General features: G+C 43.5%; 1 protein-coding gene across 2 annotated transcripts in view; it reads right to left on the bottom strand.

Moving 5' to 3' along the window:
* The window catches only part of LOC148542093 (CD109 antigen-like), a 202,205-nt gene that overhangs the window by 74,951 nt on the left and 105,950 nt on the right, over positions 1 to 21,304 (bottom strand). Inside the window, exons 1-8 of one of the 2 annotated variants that reach the window (XM_088471431.1) lie at positions 14,336 to 14,409; positions 9,934 to 10,091; positions 7,996 to 8,024; positions 4,906 to 5,136; positions 3,172 to 3,297; positions 1,538 to 1,577; positions 1,119 to 1,206; positions 305 to 398 (exon numbers count right to left, since the gene is read on the bottom strand). In XM_088471431.1, the coding sequence (XP_088327557.1) occupies positions 305 to 398; positions 1,119 to 1,206; positions 1,538 to 1,577; positions 3,172 to 3,297; positions 4,906 to 5,136; positions 7,996 to 8,024; positions 9,934 to 10,091; positions 14,336 to 14,409 (840 nt within the window). Of the gene's footprint in view, positions 1 to 304; positions 399 to 1,118; positions 1,207 to 1,537; positions 1,578 to 3,171; positions 3,298 to 4,905; positions 5,137 to 7,995; positions 8,025 to 9,933; positions 10,092 to 14,335; positions 14,410 to 21,304 lie in introns of those variants that run through there. The other variant, XM_088471441.1, reaches the window with a different exon arrangement.

Below are 21,304 nucleotides of genomic sequence, written 5' to 3'. Positions count from 1 at the left end.
CTTTGTGAGCTTTATGCAAACTCATTGATTATGCAACTTCCCCACTATAGTGGAAATTATACATCCCAGAATGCCCTGCCACAGGTTTAGCATGCCCTAATAGCACAACTGTGGCAGGGCATGCTGGGATGTGCAGTTCCACAGCAGCTGGAGGGTTGCATGCTGAATACCTCCGCTGTAGAGGGATGCAGGGAAGTAAATATATTAGGCTAATTTGGATACAGGTGAGAGCTACTGTCAGGGAGTCCACTTTCCTTGTGGCCCTAGGCGCTTACATTTACATAAGGAAAGAGAGTATACTTACCTCATAGGTTTTGAGAACTTCATTGTAAACTTCAGCATATAGTGGTTTCAAGGATACTGTTACACTGCCATTTAAAGGCTTACCATAGGTATACCTAAGGTACAAAATTAAGATACTTAACTCAGATGAAATTCTGTTGCCATACTTATATAAACTGCTAAAACATATAGGGACTAAAGTGACATTTGACAATATTACATTTAAATATATGTATAATTTACAGTAAATCATAGCAACCAACCAAACACTTGCTGTACACTAAGGACAGAAAACATTACAGTACATATATAGCATTCCCCGGAAAGGCCTAGAGGAATCACACTTCTGCAGTGTCACAAAAAGCTGGGCGTCAGCTTTTTATTTAGACAACACCCACTGTACCTTAGACAAAGGGAAGTTTTAATCTGTGAGTGTTTCATAGAAACTAATTTGTTAGTCTTTGTTTATTCTATTCTTAATTTAGTATATTATAAGATAATCATAACAGATATTAGCATCAGTATTTATGTTTCATCTCCTCCCTATTGATAAAGGTTCTATCTCATCAGCAAGTACATTTTTTAACATAGAAACTTGCAGATTTCAAATAATGGACCAAGAGTTTAAGTAAAGCAACTATGCTCCTTCATGACAGTTTGTATACTTTAATGTTTGTGACTGTTTCTATACTGAGTTACAGATGTTGGCCAGCTTACAGCTAATGTGAAGGTGAGTTAGAGAATTGTGCTAGCAGTGTGCCATTTAGACAGGAGGGTAGGTAGGTAGGTAGGTAGGTAGGTGTTTATCTCTGTGATTACCTCATCATGTGACTTACTTTGCTGTGACTGTACCAGTAAGATTGAGCATCTTTGTGCTGATGTAGAAAGCTGGGACATCCAGTGTTACATCAAACTTAGGTATAGCTGTTAGTAAAGCAGAAATGTTACTTTTACATCTATAAATGAAATCTGATGTAATAAACGTTCATGCTGGTGTAATTCTCTCTGGGATGTGCACAATCCCATACATTAACATCACTTGTATACTATCTCACATAAATTATTAATGCTTTGCCAATACCACTCTAAATAGATTTTAGCTTCTTTTAAAATGTACTTTATGCTTTGTAGCTCAACAATTACATTTGTGCTTTATGACACTCATGTTATATAGGCTAGTAGTGAATTGATTGACAACTACATTTTCTAAATTGTTTAAACAACTTTGTTAGAAATAAAAATATCAGACACATACCATATTCAGCAACCGAAAAGTAAACGCCACTTACAGAGTTCTAAAAATAAAAATGGAAATAAAATATTGAAGACTGGCAGGCAATTGAACGGTCAAGAATAACACCAAACTAATTTAAAACATATGGGATGACATGCATTTTGATGTACATAATATATGGAAACACTGATGGAAACAGTAGGTCTATCCAAAGGCTGATAAGAACCTAGGTGTTGCTATATGCAGATTTGTGAACCTGAATAATTTTATCAGTGTGATCATTTAGCCCAGTTTTTCCCAACTTGCACATGCCAAAGGTTGGTGTTCTAGGATCAAATTGTTTATGGTCAATGTGATAGGCAAAACCAGTGCTGGTGGTTGCTAATCATAAAATGGAATGGGTATGTAATGCCGGCTGTCAGGATGCCTCCTGTCAGAATACCGACAGCGGCATCCCGATGGTTGGTATCCCGACATGGGTCAGGTAAGTATACTTTCTCTCCCCCCTTCTCCCCCTAACCCTCCCTTATTGTAGACTAACCCTAACCCTCCCCACCCCGCACCCTAACCTTCCCCGTTAGTGCCTAAACATAACCCTCCCCAGTGGTGCCTAACCCTAACCTCCCCCAACCAAAATCCAACCCTAACCCCACTATGCTCCCTAAACCTAAACCTCCCCCCCCCCCCCACCCCCCCCCCCCGTGGCTAATGCTAAGGGCACCCCGGACTTACCTAGTCCTAGATGCATCTTGTGATATATACTCCTCAGGATATGGGAACGATTACATACATATTTTTAGAAATAAATTTTTGCTGTGTATGTATTCAACTCAGCATCAATTGTACCGTACTTATATATTTAGTGGTATTTTTACAATAATGATACATATGCACATGGGAAGCGCTGCTTTTCTGATAGACCTCAACAGTACTGAGTACTGACACCTTTTTTTCCCAGAAAAAGAGTGCTCGATTCAGACCCACTCGCTAGATGCGTTCGCTCACTCGATGCGTATGCAAATTTGGGAGGGCAGGCGATCGCACGGCAAGGCATTAGCACGCCCACTATGTATTGGCATGTGATCGCTTTGTGTATGCAGACGTCCACCAGCCTGTCTTAAGACGCCCACTTGCGCACGTCATCTCCAGGAAGTGCATGCAACCATCGGAATATCGGGTACCAATCACCCATTTTTAATGGCCAGCCTCTGTTACCACCCACAAACGGCTTCTCCTGTCACTCACTCTGCTGGGCAGTCTATGCGCAGCGAATGAACGCTTCTCGATCTCTCGCACTGGTTTGCGCACTGCGATGCGTATGCATGCGCAGAATGCGAAGATCAGCCACCTATGTGCGAACGCATCCTAGTGAGCGGGTCTAAATCAGGTCCAGAAAGTTATTTTGCCGTCATCTCTGGTATACATTAACACTCCTGCCTGGTACTTATATCACCAGATTAGTCTATTACAGCTACTTTATAGATGTGGGAGGCACTTGGCCACAGGACCTTAAGCAGTGTAGGTGAGTTATAGTACCTTTTTTCATAGCAACGGTACCATTTTCATTAGAAGAAAAAAAAAAAACCACTACAGATCGATAATTTAAAACCCTGGAACAAATCTCATCATCGATTATAGTGATATCATTTACTTACGTTGGAAGTTGCTTGTATGTTCCAGTCACCCAACATAGCATTATTGCTCAGTAAGAACTCTGTAGAAACAACCCCCAGGTCTGATTTCATTTTCAGCCTCTGCTGTACAATATTATTCCTAGGATCCTATGAAAAGGTGACAGAGTAAGTGCTTATAAATAATGTAATACTTTTGTGCAAGCTTTTCAGTACAAAGTGTGTACATATTTGTTTTTTCCTATTAAAATAATTATAGTTGGTGTATGTGTTTTATTTCTACTTCATTACTGCACTACAGCTTTCAGTGTACTATAGATGCCAGGGCATACTGGTACTAGTGATTCCTGAAGTGCCAGCATGCCCTGACAGTAGTAGAAATGCTGGAGCTTGTCTTACAACAACAACAGAATGCCCAACCTTTTAAGGGTGGCCTGGGTAATGCTGGGACCTTTAATGCACCATGTTATAATTATATATTTTTTTATATTTTTTAACAAATTAACCCACACCCACCACCCAGGGTTATGGGAATAACCCAAGCACTGTGATCACAAGAAGGATATTCTGGGATGGGGTGGGGTGGGGGGATTGGCTAAGGAATACAGCCCTGTGCTGATCAACTTAAGACTGTGTGGAACTATGGCAATGTGACCCCCATGCTGCATGTTCCCTGCTATAGTGAGGCCAGCTTTCTCTAGCATTGCTTAGTGCTGGTAGTGAGAACTGGCTTGTCCAACTCTACATAGTACATAAGGTGCATGAACATACTCTTACTGTCCTATGTCTGTCTTCCCCTTTTCTTCCCAGTTTTACCTCTCAGAGAGAGACATCTCAGTCTGCATACATTTTGAGCCCCAAATGGCCTAAAATGTGAATCATACACAGTTTGGGCCTGTATATGGGCTGCTGTCGGAATCGCTATGAAATACCGCCGGTCGCATGGCCGGCGGTTCGATTCCCGGCAGCGGGAGCCCGACATCAGCAGAGTTCCGAGCAGCGGAAGCCCGACTGCGCTGGAAATCCAGATCGTGGATAGGTAAGTATTGTCTAACCTAACCTAACCCCCCTAACCCTAACCCTCCTTAAGGGTGCCTAACCCTAACCTCCCCCCCCAAGTGCCCCCTCTAAGTACCTAACCCTAACCACCCCCTTCCCCGCTGCCTAAACCTAAGTCCCCCGGGGGGGTGCCTAACCCTAAGTCCCCCCCCGGGGTGCCTAACCCTAACCCTCCCTCCCCATAGCCTAACCCTAACCCTCCCGGGGGGGTGCCTAGCCCTAAGTCCCCCCCGGGAGCCCTAAACCTAACCCTCCCCCCCGCGGCTGTCCGCTCGCGGCGCCCGGCATCACTACGATCGGGATGCCGGGCGCCGGTCTCCCGGCGTCGGGAAATGCCGGGCGTCTACATCTAGATGCCCGGCATTTCACCCTTGCCAGGATATGCCAGTCGGGAAGCCGGCTGCCGGTATTTAGGCAGTCGGCTTCCCGATTGCATACCCTGCTGTCATGTCTCTGATATGCCAAAAAATATTGGGAACAATATGTATGTCATTGGTGTGCATATAAATGTACACTGAGGTTAAAGAATGCACAATAAGGGACATTAACGTTTGCACTTGTGTCTTCCCATAGTAATTATGCCAGAATGTTTTAATTACATCACCTTGGCTATCATTTGCAGATGATTTATAAATTAGGCTTACACACAGATGCTCATAAATACTAACAGTACTGGTATTATAATAGGAATAAACCTACCCTTATCATAAGGTCCACATCTCCATTGTGTGGCTTCTGATCAGGACTCACAGAGACTACTCGGATTTTGACACTTTCTCCAAGCGTGTACATCGTTTTGTCTGTTTGTATGAACATGGATATATTCTTCATTTCCATGAACAGTTGTGTTGTATCGGAAAACACCAAGGTATTCTGAGCTGATCCATTCACGACTAGTATATAAAATTTAGATGAAGACTCTGCTGGGATCTGCCATAAAAGGAGATAATATTCTTTGACAAATTTCTCATCTGCTACAAAACAGAACCATGGCTACTCATTGCTCCTTCTGGGAGTCTCATTTCACTTCCAGTTACTCTAGATTGGTGCTCCTGTACTCTTCCTAATTTACCTCTCATGGTTCTGATTCTGAGTCACAAGTAATGCACATGCACCTGTATACACACACTACATACACAGTGCGATCAGCGGGCCTGATTCGGTGGAGGACACTAATGCGATCGCAGCTGTGATTTCGCACGAAACGCAGCTGTGAAAATATTAGTAGTTGAAAAGTTTACCCGGGCATCGGGATGCCCACTGCTGCCTTTTCATCTGCGTCCGACGTCGCATACCTGTGTAAACATCCATAACATCAATGCAGATCGGACACCCATGCAGCCATTGCAGCAAGTCTGACCTGTCTCAAACACTGCAGCTCCTCTTGCATGCAGAGAGGTCTCATACTGCGAAAGCAATCGCAATTGCTAATTTATGCACACCCATACAACGGCATTAAAAAGGGAAGACACACCTGCGTTCACCTAACCACCACCCCCCGTTACCACCCCATAACTCTGACCACGTGACGTTCACTTTGTGAATGATTCCTACATGCGTACATAATCGCAAAGCGATCGCGACAAGTGCGCAGTGCGACTTACACGCATGTGCAATGGCAAATAATTGCTCGATCTGTGTAAATCGCAGAATTGAGTCTGCTACTGAATCAGGCCCAGTATGCAAATGCAAGTTTATGTCAGTATTCTGAGCAATGTTTGCAAAGCCCCAGCAGCTCAGTCATCACTATCATTGGCACTTACACCTGCCCTACGCTGGGTAAAGGAGATACGGCATACACACTGCACACACAAGACTCAGAAACATGAGCAATTCTGGCAACATGCCCATGACATGCCATGGTGATGGTTTTCTTCCGTGCATACGCTCAGTTGCCACCCTGCAACCCATTTGCCATACAGCAAGAAATGGCTGAGAGCCATCATGTGACACAGAATTGCCCATACATACACAAAGATCCCTTTGCTCGCTGCATACACATGTTCAGTATGTAACTGACTCTGGTCTTGTGTCTGTAATTTTTCAACGACATGCAATGCTGAAATAATCAATCCTTGATATCCAGCTGCTACTGACTAGAAGAAACAGCTCTTTTATCAACTGGGAGCAAGAAGAGCTATGTGTAAATGCCATAGTGGGGAGTTATATTATGGCAGTGGCGTAACTAAGGGGGGGTCGTGGGGGGTGCCATCGGCTGGCCTCCAGGTCAGTGTGTAGTGCGGACCGCAGTGAGGCCCCCATTTACCAACAAAGCATAACTTCTTTAGCGCTCGCTAAAGGGGTTATGTCCTAGTTTCAGCATTTAACAAACAGCGGTAATCTAAGATTACCGCTGCTTGTCATAGCACTGCTCTCGCCATCTTTTAGATGGGGGAGCGATGCGGTCCCCATTGCCGGCAATGGAGACCTGGCAGTGCCTTTCCAGCTTCGGCAAAGCCTACCAGGCACTGCCGGGTCCCCGTGTCATGCCCATGCGCATAACGCCGGAGCCCCGTCACTGGCAGCGTTAGGCTCCCAGCAGCCCAGCGGAGGACCTCGCTGAAGACTTTGCGGGACTTCACCGGAGTGGTAAATATTGGTAAATAAATACCAGTGAATTTTTCGTTAGTATCACAGTGATACTAAACTAAAAATTCTGCTGGTATTTACGTTTGTTGGTAAATGGGGGCCTGAGTGCGGCCCACATAACAAAGTAAAACAAACACATCAGTGCCAGGTAGTACACTCCTACTACCCGGTGGCAGTGTGTATGTTTTAGCAACCAATGAGAGTTAGACAGACTCTCATTGGCTGCTGCACCCAGGGCCAGAGTCGGGCTGGAGCTCACTCATGAGCCTTCCTGCTCCCGCACTAGGTGAAGACGTTTCATCCATAGTGCCGAGTGGGAGGACAGAGGAGCGGGCAGCGGCGGTCGCAGGAGTGGGGATTCAGGTAAGTGTAATTTTGTCTGTCTGTGAGCATCTGCAACATCTGATATGCTGCAATAATGCAATAAGAATCACTTACCTTAGTAACCTCGCTCCTTCTTCTGTTCTGGATGCTCCAGGTCTTCAGTCCCCACACCCCACACCGCGCCACGGCTCCTCTCTCATTCAGTGGTGCGGCATGACGTCATGACGCAATGCCGCCCCAGCTTGCAAGTAAATCTTTATTGCAGCTTAGGGAGGAGGCGGAGTGGAGGGCGGCCCTGGGCTGCTGGGTACTTCTATTGTGCAGTAGCGGGGGTTAGTAGTGGGCGGCTCTCTGTTAGGAGCGGGCCCCGGCCAGGCATGTCACTCACTATCGAGATGATAGGAGCGGGAAGGCAATCACTTCTATTGTGCAGCAACTGGGGGGTAGAAGCGGATGGGCACCCTGAGTGTCCGGGCCCAGGACTCCAGTCCCGGCAGTACCTCCCTGATGGCGTTCCTGGAAGGAGGTGTCAAACACCTCCTTGCTGCATTTGCAATCCCAGCACTGCAACCAAGCTGAAGCTTCCCGGAGCCTAATCGGGTCTTCATATCGTATGAGGTCAGTATTCTGTGTTCGCCGATGCAGACCGTGGCCATGCTTTTACACAGGTAGTATAATCAAACTGACTGAGGTACTAATTAAGTCACCTGTGATTAAGCATGGATAGCCTTAAAACTTGGACTGTTAGGGTATCTTGAGGACCATGTTTGGGAACCATTATCCTATTACATTCTACGATTGCGTTGTTTTTTTTAACATACTGAATTGTATCTATTGCATAGATGGTAAAGTATAATGTGTCAGATATGAACTTACTGCTGGAAGAGTGAGAATTCCAATAGAATCTGCAAAAAAAAAAAACAGAACAGTTATGTATGTAGGTTATGTATACATTAAGCAGTATTTACACACTATACACAGCTGAGATAAATCATTTCAGAAAGATATGACTTATATGTAGGAGCATGTTGGGTCTGCTGGCCCTGGGCCAGACTCACGCTGAGTGGCTGATTCTGAGTTAAGGGCAAAGCAAAAAAGAGCAAGTAACTGTGCACTGTGGGCTACATGCAAAAGCACAAAAACAACAAGTAAATCCTAGTGCTCCTTAGGGTAAATTTACTAAAGTGAGAGGTTTTAGAAGTGGAGATGTTGCCATTAACAACCAATCAGATTCTAGCTATTATCTTCTGAAATATGCTAGTTAAATGTTAAGTAGAATAGTAGAATCTCATTGGTTGCTATGGGCAACAGTTCCACTTCTAAAAACTCACACTTTAGTAAATTTACCTTAAGGTCCACCTGATTAAATAATGTGTCAGCAACCTAGCAACAAGTAGGGGATGCATTACCCTACAAAGACGAAGTACACAAAGAAAATATATGTTGCAGCAATAGACACATTAGATCACACAGTACATAAAAATATATAGACAAATTATTTATTTAACATATCATATATCACTTCACGGGAGTGTTAACCAGTTTAAAAATATAGTTAATAAATAACCTAAATAAAATACATTCAAATAATCTCCCTACAAGGGTATAAAATAATTACTATTTTCTCTGTTATTCCAGTAAAGGTGCGTACACACTAGACGACATTTTAAACGATTTTGCCGATAACGACCACTCACGCGGGTCGCTAACGACATCCCCAGTCATCTGTATTTGCAGCTCAATCTCTGGATGTCGTCAGCGATGCCCTCCACCACGCGATCCATCGTTACTGGCACACCCGCCATTTCCATCGCTGACAAGGACGCTGGGTATACACATCATTTAGTGGGTATCTATCCAGGGTTAGCATAATGTGCAAAGAAATGTATCAACTGACAGTTGGATACATTCTCTTGTAAATACAGGGCCAGATTAATTAAGGATCGCAACTCCAACAGCGCTCGCAGTTGGCCGATTGTTGCATAATGCGCATGCATATGCAACTACTACAGATGGAGCAGAGTGTGGTATTATGGTACTGTAAGTCCATGTGCAGCCAATTCCAGGGCCTGTTATTATAGCACAGAGAGCAGACTCTGGTGTCCTCTTATTATGATACCTGTGGGGCAGACTCTGGTGCCCTGTTATGATACATGTGGAGCAGGCTTTGGTGTCATGTTATAATACATGTGGAGCAGACTCTGGTTTCCTGTTATGATACATGTGGAGCAGACTCTGGTGTCCTGTTATGATACATGTGGAGCAGACTCTGGTGCTCTGTTATGATACATGTGGAGCAGTCTTTGGTGTCATGTTATAATACATGTGGAGCAGACTCTGGTTTCCTGTTATGATACATGTGGAGCACACTCTGTTGTTCTGTTATGATACATGTGGAGCAGACTCTGGTTTTCTGTTTGATACATGTGGAGCAGACTCTGATGTCCTGTTATGATACATGTGGAGCAGACTCTGATTCCCTGTTATGAGACACGTGGAGCAGACTGGTTTCATTGTGGGCGAAGCAGCGGGCAACAGCTAGTTATATATATTTGTACTACCAGCTCCTACTTTTTCTTTCTAAACAGTGTTCTAAGGTTAGTATAAACAAGTAATAAAGATTTGCTTTATTTATTATTTTATGCAGACGCTCTTGTGCAGGGAGAGGGAATTGTCTATTGGCCAATGGTGGCAATGCATGCCATTTGGAGTAAATAGTCAATGAACACACAAAAGTTATAAATAATCACAATAATTGTTTACAATTACTGTATATTGTACGTTAACATTACATAATATGTATATGACACTTACCATTTTGGAACACATTGCTTGCATTCACTAAAAACTTGCCGTTGTTCATAATTGCTGCAGTCACAGTAATTTCAGTGTAATTGTCCCCAAACCAGTGGACAGCCAGAGATACATTATTACCACTGATAGTCCTGGCTGTTGTAATGTAATACGATGGGCTGTAATAACAATTTAAATAACCATTTAATTTTTGATGCTTTCAATTGTAAAAAAAAATAATCCAAGATGAACTCATTGAACTTTTGTCTGTAATTATTTTCTTTCTATACATATTTTCCATTCTTGTTGTCAGGACTAATTGATGCTGCAACTAATGCTTCTTAGAGCCTGATTCACAGATGGACAGAATTGCAGAGCTGCACCAAAGCGACTGCGCAAATCTGTCCATCTAAGATGCAAATGCAGAAGGAGGTGTCTTTAGGAAACATAGAGCATGATTCAGGGGTGCTTGCTGTTTGCGAGCACTCGCTCTGAATCAGGGTGTTTTGTTTTTTTAATTCCGCCTCCAGCCGCTCGCATAGCTGTGGGTGACCACCCACCAACAGCTTGTGCAAGCTGGCTGGCGATGGTCGCGATTATCGCGACCATCAGCATTGCGAGGAGACCCTAAGGTAGGGTCAGCACTCGCAATGCCGAGTGGACTTCCTGCTCTAATAGAGCAGGAAGTCCACTACTGACATCGCAAGTGATGTCAGTAAAGCCACCCACAAATGGTAGGCGTTCCTTCGGGAATGCCTCCATTTGTGCAGCCACCCCCCCTACCCGCCTACAAAACGGGGCGAGCTATCGATCAACATCGATAGCCGCCCCGTTTTGTTGCGAGCCCTGGAGCAAGTGAATCAGGCCCAGAAACCTCCTTGCTGCATCTGGTAATCAAAGGTTGCAGCCTGGAATCACCATCGGAACAATTGCGACCATCGGTTGCGATTGTTGTCCCTTTGGCTGGGCTGCAGTAGCTGAAGCTTACTGCAGTCTGACTATGTCCTGGCGGCTTGCGCCATTTCCAAGATGCAGGCCGTCCCCGCATCACCTCCCAAACGCTTCTGCCTGTCAATCAGGCAGAGGCTTGGGAGAACTCTGTGTGGTATCGCAGAACCCATTCTGTACGGAATCGGTATGATATCCCGGCGGCGGTAGCCCGACAAAACAGCAGGGCCTGGCAGCGGAAGCCGGACAGTGCTGGAAATCCCGATCGTCCTAAGGTAAGTATCTACTAACCTAACCTAAACCCCCTAACCCTCCTTAGGGGTGCCTAACCCTAACCTCCCCCCCTGTGCCTAACCCTAATCCCCCCTCTAAGTGCCTAACCCTAACCTCCCCCTTCCCCGCTGCCTAAACCTAAGTCCCCCGGGGGGTGCCTAACCCTAACCTCCCCCCGGGGGTGCCTAACCATAACACTCCCTCCCCCTAGCCTAACCCTAACCCTCCCAGCCAGCTTCCCGATTGCATCCCGTTCTGTATATGCACAAAACGCATCCTGCGCATACGCAGAGTAGAAAACATCGGAGATGTAAATTAACCATCGGGTTAGCGTACATCTCTGAATCAGGCCCTTAATGTTGTTAGCACTGTAGTGTCCACAAGAATTTTGGCAATAATAGCAGAACTACAGCGATTAAGATAAACTTGGCTTACTTATATTGAAAGAGAAGGTGTAGATGACCCTGCTGCCATAATTTTTATGGACATACTAGATGTAATGCCTGTCTTTTATTTATTTTTTTCTCTCTGTTTCCACTCCCCCTCTCCCCCCCCTCCCTTTTCTCTCTCCACACTACTCCAATACATTCACCTTACCACTACTTCACCACTCCTTTACCCCCACTGTCTCTCTTACTGGCCTCTCCTGTACACATCTGACACTAACGGTGGTCAGAGTTCAGACCAACTGTGTTTACAGTACATTGAGATTATATACTTTTTACCAGCAGTTGATTTTATTATTTAGTTTGAGTTTATTATATAGATACTGCATGTCTACTATCACTATTGATAGGCAACAGTCAGGCCACTAAGCCTTCACCAATGGCCAACAGCTCTATTCTGCTTTATTGTTAGATTTGATTGTCTTAGCTTGTAAAAATGTTTAAACATTCCTGCTGGTATAGCATTACGGATATGTGTCTCTTTGGGGGAAATTCAATTCAACGCGATGTTGAATAGCCACAGGGGGAGCTCCCGAAGCTATTCAATTCACCACACTGTTTGGGCGCTCTAAGGATTTCTTCTCGCACCCCCCTGGGGATGCGAGGAGATATCCGACCAAAGTGCCTGGCGCGCAGCTGTTTTTCTGCTTAGCGCGGCGCTAACAGCTGGGCGCCCGGCAATTTGGTCAGAGAATGCCAGTTAATGCGCCTTAACACCCTTGTTAAGGCACGATAGGCGCGATAACCGACAATTCTCCGACCACACAGGGCACTGAATTGAATAGCTACGAGAGATCGCTCCCATCGCTATTCAATTCACGTTGAATTGAATCACTCCCATTGTTTAATAAAATGTCTTATTTTATCTTATTACCGAGATTTGAAGAGTAATGTGCTGCCTTTGCTGCCTTTGCAAGCAGATTGTGAAGGACAATATAATGGAATTAGATGAAGCACTCATTAAGAACACAGTACATTATGTATTGGACTGCAGGCTGATTGTGTCCCTGGTCCTATGTAGCTGAGAATGGGCTGCTTTTTCCGGTTCTGTGTAAATGATCGCACCACAGGAAAATCAAGCAAGGTAAAACTGTGGTTGGGACTAAACTTATATGCAAGGGGCCATGTTTGTAAAAAGTTGGGCATATTTGTGAAAAGTTGGTAAGGATGGTAGCATATTCTGGAAAAGTTGGTGTGCATGGTCAGGGTTAAGAGCAGGGGGGCATATATCAGAAAAGATGGTGTGCAGGTTGAAATGGTTGAGTTAAGCTATTTGAATGGGTAGTGTGTTTGAGAAAAGCTGGTGGACAGGGTGCATGCATGAGAAAAATGCTGGTGTGCAAGGGCATTTGTGAGAAAAGCTGGTGAGCAGAAGGGCAAGTATATATTAAGATGGTGTGCACAGGGGAATCTGTGTGATAGCCTGATTATAAGTGGGTTTGTGTGTGACAAAAAGCTGAGGAGCAGGGGGGCATGTTTGACAAAAGTTAATGAGCATAGAGACAAATGGAGCACAGGGGAGAATGTTTTACAGAAGCTTGTGGGCAAAAAGTCATAGGTGAAAAAGTTGCTGGGCAGGGGGGTAAGTGTGAGAAAAGGTGGTGAGCAGGCCAAATTGTGCATGTGCAAAACTATATGACTGCAATTATTTTATTTTCAGACTGCTGATGCACAAGGCAATGTATGCACATTAAACAAAAACTGAGCATTCAGAGCTGGGACTTGAGGTAGACATAATGCCATCCTCATCTGATTTCTCCATGGACTGCCTTTTAATATATATGGAGAAGAAATAATAACCCCTTTTGGCAAAAAATGCAGAAAAAAAGAGATCATCATTGCTTAATACATTGTGTTTAGAAATAGTGAGTTAGGATACTCAGTGGCCATCTTGGCTACTAGATAAATGTATGAACTGTTTTGTTCCAGTGCTACAATGAAGTTGCCTTATATGTATTCCTTTTCATGCACGTGAAACCAACTAAACAATAGGACAGATTTAGGCAGGGTCCCTGTGACATGGCTCACACCCAGCCCTACATCTAAAGTGAACAGATTAAATTACGATTTATGAAAAAAAAAGTCTCCATTGGTGTCATACTCTGCACATTGTTGTCCAAAAGTGGTAACATGTACAAGCAGCATACAGCAGAGGACAGAGAAATTAACTCTGTAGTCTGGCGATCTTATAGTTCTACTTACAAGTAGATGCCGCTGCACTAGATAATTCAGTTTATTATGATCATATTATCTGTGTCATGTTGTGATTGATCATGAGATATTTTCTTCTGTGACAGTAGCTAGCAATACATGCATACATATATGAGGTTTAAATGCTCTGTTTTAGCCAATATGGATAATGAATTATTTAGGAAAACGCAATATTTTTGGCTGGATAGGAGGAGATTGTTTTCATCTTTTAAATACATCTTTATATTCTTTATATCAGCATAATATACAAATTTCACATATATGTAAGGCAAGCATTGAATATATATCCTTTTCATAAAAAGTCTATAGATTATATTGCCATAAATAGACTATCCGGTAAAGCTCCAAAAGCTTTTCTTGTTGTTATATTGTATTTTAAAGCAAAGGGTTTAATATTTCTGACATAAATGATGAATGCCTCCTACTGCCTTGTGCTTTCCTATGGTGTCACCAGTTTCAGCAATTGACTGAAAGTCAATTAAACTTTAATCAACTAGGTCTCTGAGCAACTTTACTTGGGAAATAAAAGTAATGAAAACAATTACCTGGCATTACAGGTGATGACAAGAAATGTTGAGATGAAAGTATGCCCCAAAAGGAAAGACCATAATATGTCCATCCTGGCTATTCCCAGAGATGATAAGAAGTGCATAGCTTCAAGACACTACGAAAGAATGATGTCAATTTCATAGCTACCTTGCTTTAAACCTGCTCTTGTGAGAAACCCAGCCCTAGAGAACCTGACACTACTATTACACACCTTGTTAACAAGGTAGCACAAAGACATAGGGAAAATCCCTTTTATGGTTTCATCACTGCTGCTTAAATTTTACCCACAGCAAAACAGTCATCTCATCATTTTGTGATGGACAGATTGCAAAATGTCTTTCTTTCTTTCTTTCTTTCTTTCTTTCTTTCTTTCTTTCTTTCTTTCTTTCTTTCTTTCTTTCTAAATGTCCAATGGAGATAGCAGAAGTGTACTTGAGGCATAAAGATGATGGAGGCAGGATTCATCCAGAACCAGCTAAAATTAAAATGATCATTTAATGCCCTTTACCCTCTAATCAAAAGCAGATGTGGCCATTCCAGACAATGGCCCCATGTTACTAAAGGTTTGTACTCCATTACAGCACCAAACCCTTGACTGATTTAACATCCAAAACGTACAGTCATATAAAATGCATGGACAACTGAAGCAGGTATTTAATAAAGTGAAACTGATATTTTCCAGTAACCTAGTAACACTGGCCCCAGACCGCCGGAGATAGTTAATTGTGCAGACCAGGGATTCAAACCCTGCACAGTCCCTGCCAGCTGCCAATCAATCGACTCCTCTTGTTAGAGGTGTCATGGAGTGCCCACCATGCATGCCCAATAGATGATGTTGGCGAAGCCTTCCTCTTTTCTGTGATGGGAACAAGATGAAGTGATATCCCAATGGCTCATTCCCATGCAGAGGAACCTCACTGATGTTAGCGAATGCCGGATTCCCTCACACCTAACACTGGGCCTGATTCAGACCCGGTCGCTATGAGCGTACGCTCGCTCGATGCGTATGCAAATATTTGAAAGTGACGCCATGGGGAGCGATCGCTCGCCAAGGCATAAGCACGCCCATCTTACCTGTATGAGCGATCGCTTTGTGTATGCAGACTCCCCTTATAGAATGCAGAGACGCCCACTGCCCTACGTCATCTCCTGGAAGTTTGTGAAAACATTGATACATCGACCACTATCGGATGTGAACGCAGTGCTTGTGGTAGCTTATTTCTACCGCAAGCATTGCGAGGAAAACAGAGTAAAAAAATGGCTGGTGACGTGTACTATGATGCTGCATGTTAATTATGCACGCCTCTAAAACAGCGTTGAAACACTCAGGCACGCCTGCGTTCGCACCTCCACTCCCCCGTTTTTACTGGACTGCCCCTGTTACCACCTACAAACAGCCTCTCCTGTCACTCACTCTGCTGGGCTGGCTTTACTGTGCGAGCGAGGGATCTGCGAACGCACTGTGTAGTTTTCGCGCACACACTGCGATGCATACGTATGCGCAGATTAGCAACCATCGGCAATAGCGAGCGCACTGCGGATAGCATGCGGGTCTGAATCAGGCCCACTTTGGGGACTGGGCAGAAGGGCTGAACCTGTGTCTGCAGCAATGTTAGAAGCCAGCTTGTCAGTGATTGAGCCAATAACATCTAGTTAGTAAAAAAAAAATAATGGTAAAGTTTTATGGATGGTCAACAATTCAATAAATATACATAAAGTGGGGGACGACAGGGGACAGTAGTTCAATAAATATACATAAAGGGGGTGGGTCAGTGACTAAGGATAAAAATTTGCTGGTGCTGGACAGATGGGAGGATAGGTTAGCATGACACAGGGGGCAGAGCTGGAGTGACACAGTGAGCTGAGTTGGAGTGACACAGGGGTGATCTGGAATGACACAGGGGGTGAGCTGAGTGGGGAGATGAGGTTCACCACCTCTCTAGGACCACTTTAAGCCCTGAACTGGACACCTTGCTGAGCTACGTAGGGGGGGGGTAGTCAAGAGCACCCTGTGGAATGTCTCTCCCACAAGCTACTGGGAGATTGCTGAGTTGGAGCCTGGCCTTGCAAACATACAATTTTATTATTTGTCATCACAATGGAAATTACTACAGGAACACAGACGGATTGTCTCAGCGGGAATGTTTAACACCAGACACTGCTTGGAAATTGCCTGATACCAGAACAAGAGTATCCTCTTCAGATTTAATCAGGAGGAGGTGTGTAAAGTAATCACAGGAGACCTATTGTATAGTTCATTAATTTAGTAACAACAAAATAAGATTAGTATATAGATTCAGTCTGGTATTGCTAGTTTACTGTAATAGGCAAAGTGTTGTTACTAATTTGTAAATAACTGTTCTGCATTATAGACACGATAGTTTCATTTGTGTCAACGTTCTAATGACTGGGTTGTTTGGTTGGATATTTTTGTTAGTTGAGGAGTTGGATCTTACTGAGAGAGCTCATACTGTCTGTTTGTAAATGAAGACATCTTATTGAGAAATCTTATTGAGTCACTTCCAGTTATCAGTCCATGTAATTGAATTCCCACATTACCTTACACACCCTAATTAGTTTCCTGCTTCACAGACTTGTTTAATTCTATCCTTATTCACCCCGATCCCACTATATCTAAAATCATTGTTATCCCTAGAACCACTCATCACACTGTCTGTTCTAATTTCTAATCAATTTCCCTTTTGAACACTGACATTAAATTACTTGCTAAAATATTGGCCATTAGGCTTAATAGCATTTTGCTTCTGTTCTTAGACACAGCCAAGGATCAGGGATGTAGTTATGAAGGACGTGTGCCGGAACGAGGTAAGTCCAGGGTGCCCTTAGGGTTAGGGTTAGGCTGCAAGAAGGAAGGTTTAGGGGGAGAAGGGGGGAGGGTAAATATACTTACCCAACCCCTGTTGGGATACCAACCATCTGGATGCCGCTGTCGGTATTCTGACAGGAGGCATCCCGACAGCCGGCATTACAAACCCATTCCCCAGGATCATCATATAAATATATCTAAGATACCAGCTGATTCTGTCACTTGATGGGGAGAAAGTATTAATTCTTAATCTTTTTTATTGAAATAGTCAAGTTTTGTAGTGTTTTAATTTCTGATAATATTGTGCTTGCTGCAGACTGCTGTCTAGAGAGTGGAAGTTATTTTATATAACTGACATCTTATGTCAGTCACAGATGTATATTCTGCATTCTGTGCTGTGAGAAGCCACATTACATTGTGTGTAGGAGGTGAAACAGTGGCATATTTTGGTTATCTGTTTATTTACGTGAATAAATATGTCACACATCTATTATAGCTGATAGCATGCCGTCTTAAACAAATTGTACATCAGCTCTTGAAGTGTAACCTACACTAAAAGACATGAAAACGACTGCACGATTAAAATGTAAATGCACTTAAACACATGAAAACAACTGCACGATTACGACATTGTAATCGTGCAGTTGTTGGTCAGTCTGTGATGTGCCTACACTGAGCGAGCAGTCATTCAGTGTAGACACATCAATCATCTCCTAACATGCTGAACTTGACGTTATTGTCAGGTTGTCCAACATGTTTGCCTGATGATAGATGTCTAAATGACCAGCGGTCATTTTAGACATTTTTCTTAACAATTTGCAAACGATTTATGAACGATAACGATATCGTTATCGTTCAATCGCTCAATTTAATCATCTAGTGGATGTGCCCCTTAAGGCTATTGCAACAATACTTAACTATCACAGAGTGATTCATTTTAGTGTTCCTAGATGTAATTATCAAATTCGCTAGAATTTGTCTACATGAAACAATGTATTAATTGATGCATTTATCTCCACCCAGGAATGCTAGACTCACTTAATATGTATCACAGGATAATAACACAAAGAAAGATTTTCCACTTCCTACTACTTTGCATTATATTCAAATCATATTGTATGAATTTTTTGTATGCAACATGAAACAAAACTGGGCCTTGAAGGACCCAAACAGACACAAGGGGGTACATTTACTAAGAAGTGAGTTTGGTCAAGTTTTTTAGTTTTTAAACTCACTTTGCTTCACCAAAACTCGGTGAGTTTTTCCATATCAAACTCGCAAATTTACTAAGAAGTGAGTTTAGCTGAAAGTGAGTTTTTCGATGGAGAAGCAAAGTGAGTTTTTTATTCCAAATTGCGAGTTTAGAGGTGAGTTTAAGTTGAGTTTAAGGAGAGTTTAGATGTGAGTTTAGATGAGATTATTTACTAGAGTTTGCAGTGTTTTCTCTCTACAAAACTCACACGAGTAAGCAGCCTGCACATATCAGTGAAATATGTGTAAGCTGCCTGTGTTTTAATACCTGTAAAAAACAAGTTAAATCATTTTAAAAATAAAATGACGTAGGGTCCCCCCCCCGTAAAGCTTAACCAGCTCCGGACTTGCCAGCCTGTCCTGGTACCTAAAATTACGGTGAAAACAACAGTAGGGTTCCTGGCCCTGCACCAGGCTGCAGGGTCAGTCCTGGTTTTAATTTTAGGGGTAAAAAATTTGGCGTAGGGGTACCCCTAAACTTAAAACCAGCACTGGACCCTTTCAAGCGGGGGGGGGCTGATGCCACAGCTAGGGGTGCCCTTTCACCGGCCCCCCAGCCGCAGCATCAGCCCTGACCACTAGTCAGCCCAGGCCAGGGATCCCTGGGGAGTTGGGGACCCCTCCAATAAAGGGGACCCCTCTCCAGGGCACCCCTGGACTAGGCTGATAGCCTGGGACTATCCCCACCACCCCTGGGCGGTGGGTGGCTGGTTGATAGTGTAGGTGTAGTGTTAAAAATGTAATTAACAACATTGTCTTTATAGTAGAACTGTAGGTCCCAGCAAGCCTCCCCCGCATGCTGGTACTTGAAGAACCACAAGTACCAGCATGCGGGGCATTAAGGGGCCACTGGTACCTGTAGTTCACCTGTAAAGAAATGTGTAAAAAAAATAACACACACCGTGAAAAATAAATATTTATTACTTACATACATACACACACATACTTACCTGCTCCCAGGTGTTCACGTCCCCTTCTCAACGTAATGTATCCAATGGTTGTACCTGTGAAAAAAGAACCAATACTCACCTTTTGTCCCATGATGTTCTCCGCAGTATTCCAAAGAGGGCCCCGAAGACATTGTAACAAGACGCTACAGCATATTGTAACAGTATCGCTAATGACAGCTCCGGCCTTTAGCTATCCTTAGTGCTGTGGCGCCAGCCAATCAGCGGCGGCTTCCATTAGTTGTCGCTCATTGGCTGGGACCCACATGGAGTAGCCGCTGATTGGCGCGCGCCACAGCACTAAGGATAGCTCAAGGCCGGAGCTGTCCTTAGCGATACTGTAACAATATGCTTTAGCGTCTTGTTACAGTGTCTCCGGGGCCCTCTTTGGAATACTGCGGAGAACATTGTGGGACAAAAGGTGAGTATTGGTTCTTTTTTTACAGGTACAACCATTGGATACTTTACATTGAGAAGGGGACATGAACATCTGGGAGCAGGTAAGTATGTGTGTGTGTGTGTGTGTGTGTGTGTATGTATGTAAGTAATAAATATTTATTTTCACGGTTTGTGTTGTGTTTTTTTACACATTTCTTTATAGGTGAACTACAGGTACCAGTGGCCCCTTAATGCCCCATATGCTGGTACTTGTGGTTCTTCAAGTACCAGCATGCGGGGGAGGCTTGCTAGGACCTGCAGTTCTACTGTAAAGACAATGTTGTTAATTTAACTTTTAACACTACACCTACACTATCAACCAGCCACCCACCGCCCAGGGGTGGTGGGGATAGCCCCGGACTATCAGCCTAGGCCAGGGGTGCCCTGGAGAGTGGGTCCCCTTTATTGGAGGGGTCCCCAACTCCTCAGGGATCCTTGGCCTGGGCTAACTAGTGGTCAGGGTTGATGCTGCGGCTGGGGTCCCAGTGAAAGGGCACCCCTAGCTGTGGCATCAGCCCCCCGCTAGAAAGGGTCCAGTGCTGGTTTTAATTTTAGGGGTACCCCTATGCCAAATTTTTTACCCCTAAAATTAAAACTAGGACTGGCCCTGCAGCCTGGTGCTGGTACCTAATTTACGGGGGAACCCTACTGGTTTTGTTACCCGTAATTTTGGGCACCAGGACAGGCTGGCAAGTCCGGGGCTGGTTAGTGTTTTGGGGGGGGGACCTCACATCATTTTTTTTAAATAATTAACCCTACTTAAACAAGTTAAAAAAAAAAAAAAAAAAAAAAAAGATTTGTGTCTTTTCACCAGTGTTTAAAACTTCTATTTCACAGTGAGTTTGCCACAATCTCACACGAGATTGGAAACTCAAATTTTAGTAAATTTGTGAGTTTCATCTTTTTCATCTAAAGTACTTCCGATTTTGGCCGATGGTGAGTTTTTTCGAGTTTGCAAACTCACACGAGTTTTAACAGTGAAAAAAGAAAACTCACTTCAAACTCACTTCAAACTCTCTCGAGTTTGTCTTTTGTAAATTTGCGTGATGAAAAACTCACGTGAGTTTGCAAACTCACTCAAACTTACACAAACTCACACAAACTCGACCCTTAGTAAATTTACCCCAAGGTGTGCATTGTATTATGTTCCAGAAATCGAGGCACTGAAGGAGTGTTTAGAAATGTAGTAGGTGAATCAGAATACAGGTATATTTTATAAGAACCTTGCGCAACAGAGATATTGAAGCATGGTGTGTCACACGTAGTTAAGTGCCTGTTGCTTCTCTTAGATATAAGTTTAATTTATAGGGTTACTGCGCTCACCCCTAAGTGTGTCCTAGGTGAGTGGGAATTACAGGAGGAAGGTGTTTCTTATATAGTTATAACCTAGCTTGGTATTTTTACTACTACAAATATGTGATCTATTCAAACCTGTATTGGATATAGATTTGTTTTATTACATAGTCAAGGTAAAAAAAAATGTAAATGTAAATTTGTCACAA

The sequence above is a fragment of the Taudactylus pleione genome, unplaced genomic scaffold, assembly GCF_031769625.1.
Source record: "Taudactylus pleione unplaced genomic scaffold, aTauple2 ptg000015l, whole genome shotgun sequence".
Classification (NCBI taxonomy): Eukaryota; Metazoa; Chordata; class Amphibia; order Anura; family Myobatrachidae; genus Taudactylus; species Taudactylus pleione.
Note: the sequence above shows the minus strand (reverse complement) of the source record. Positions and strands in the feature narration are given on the sequence as shown.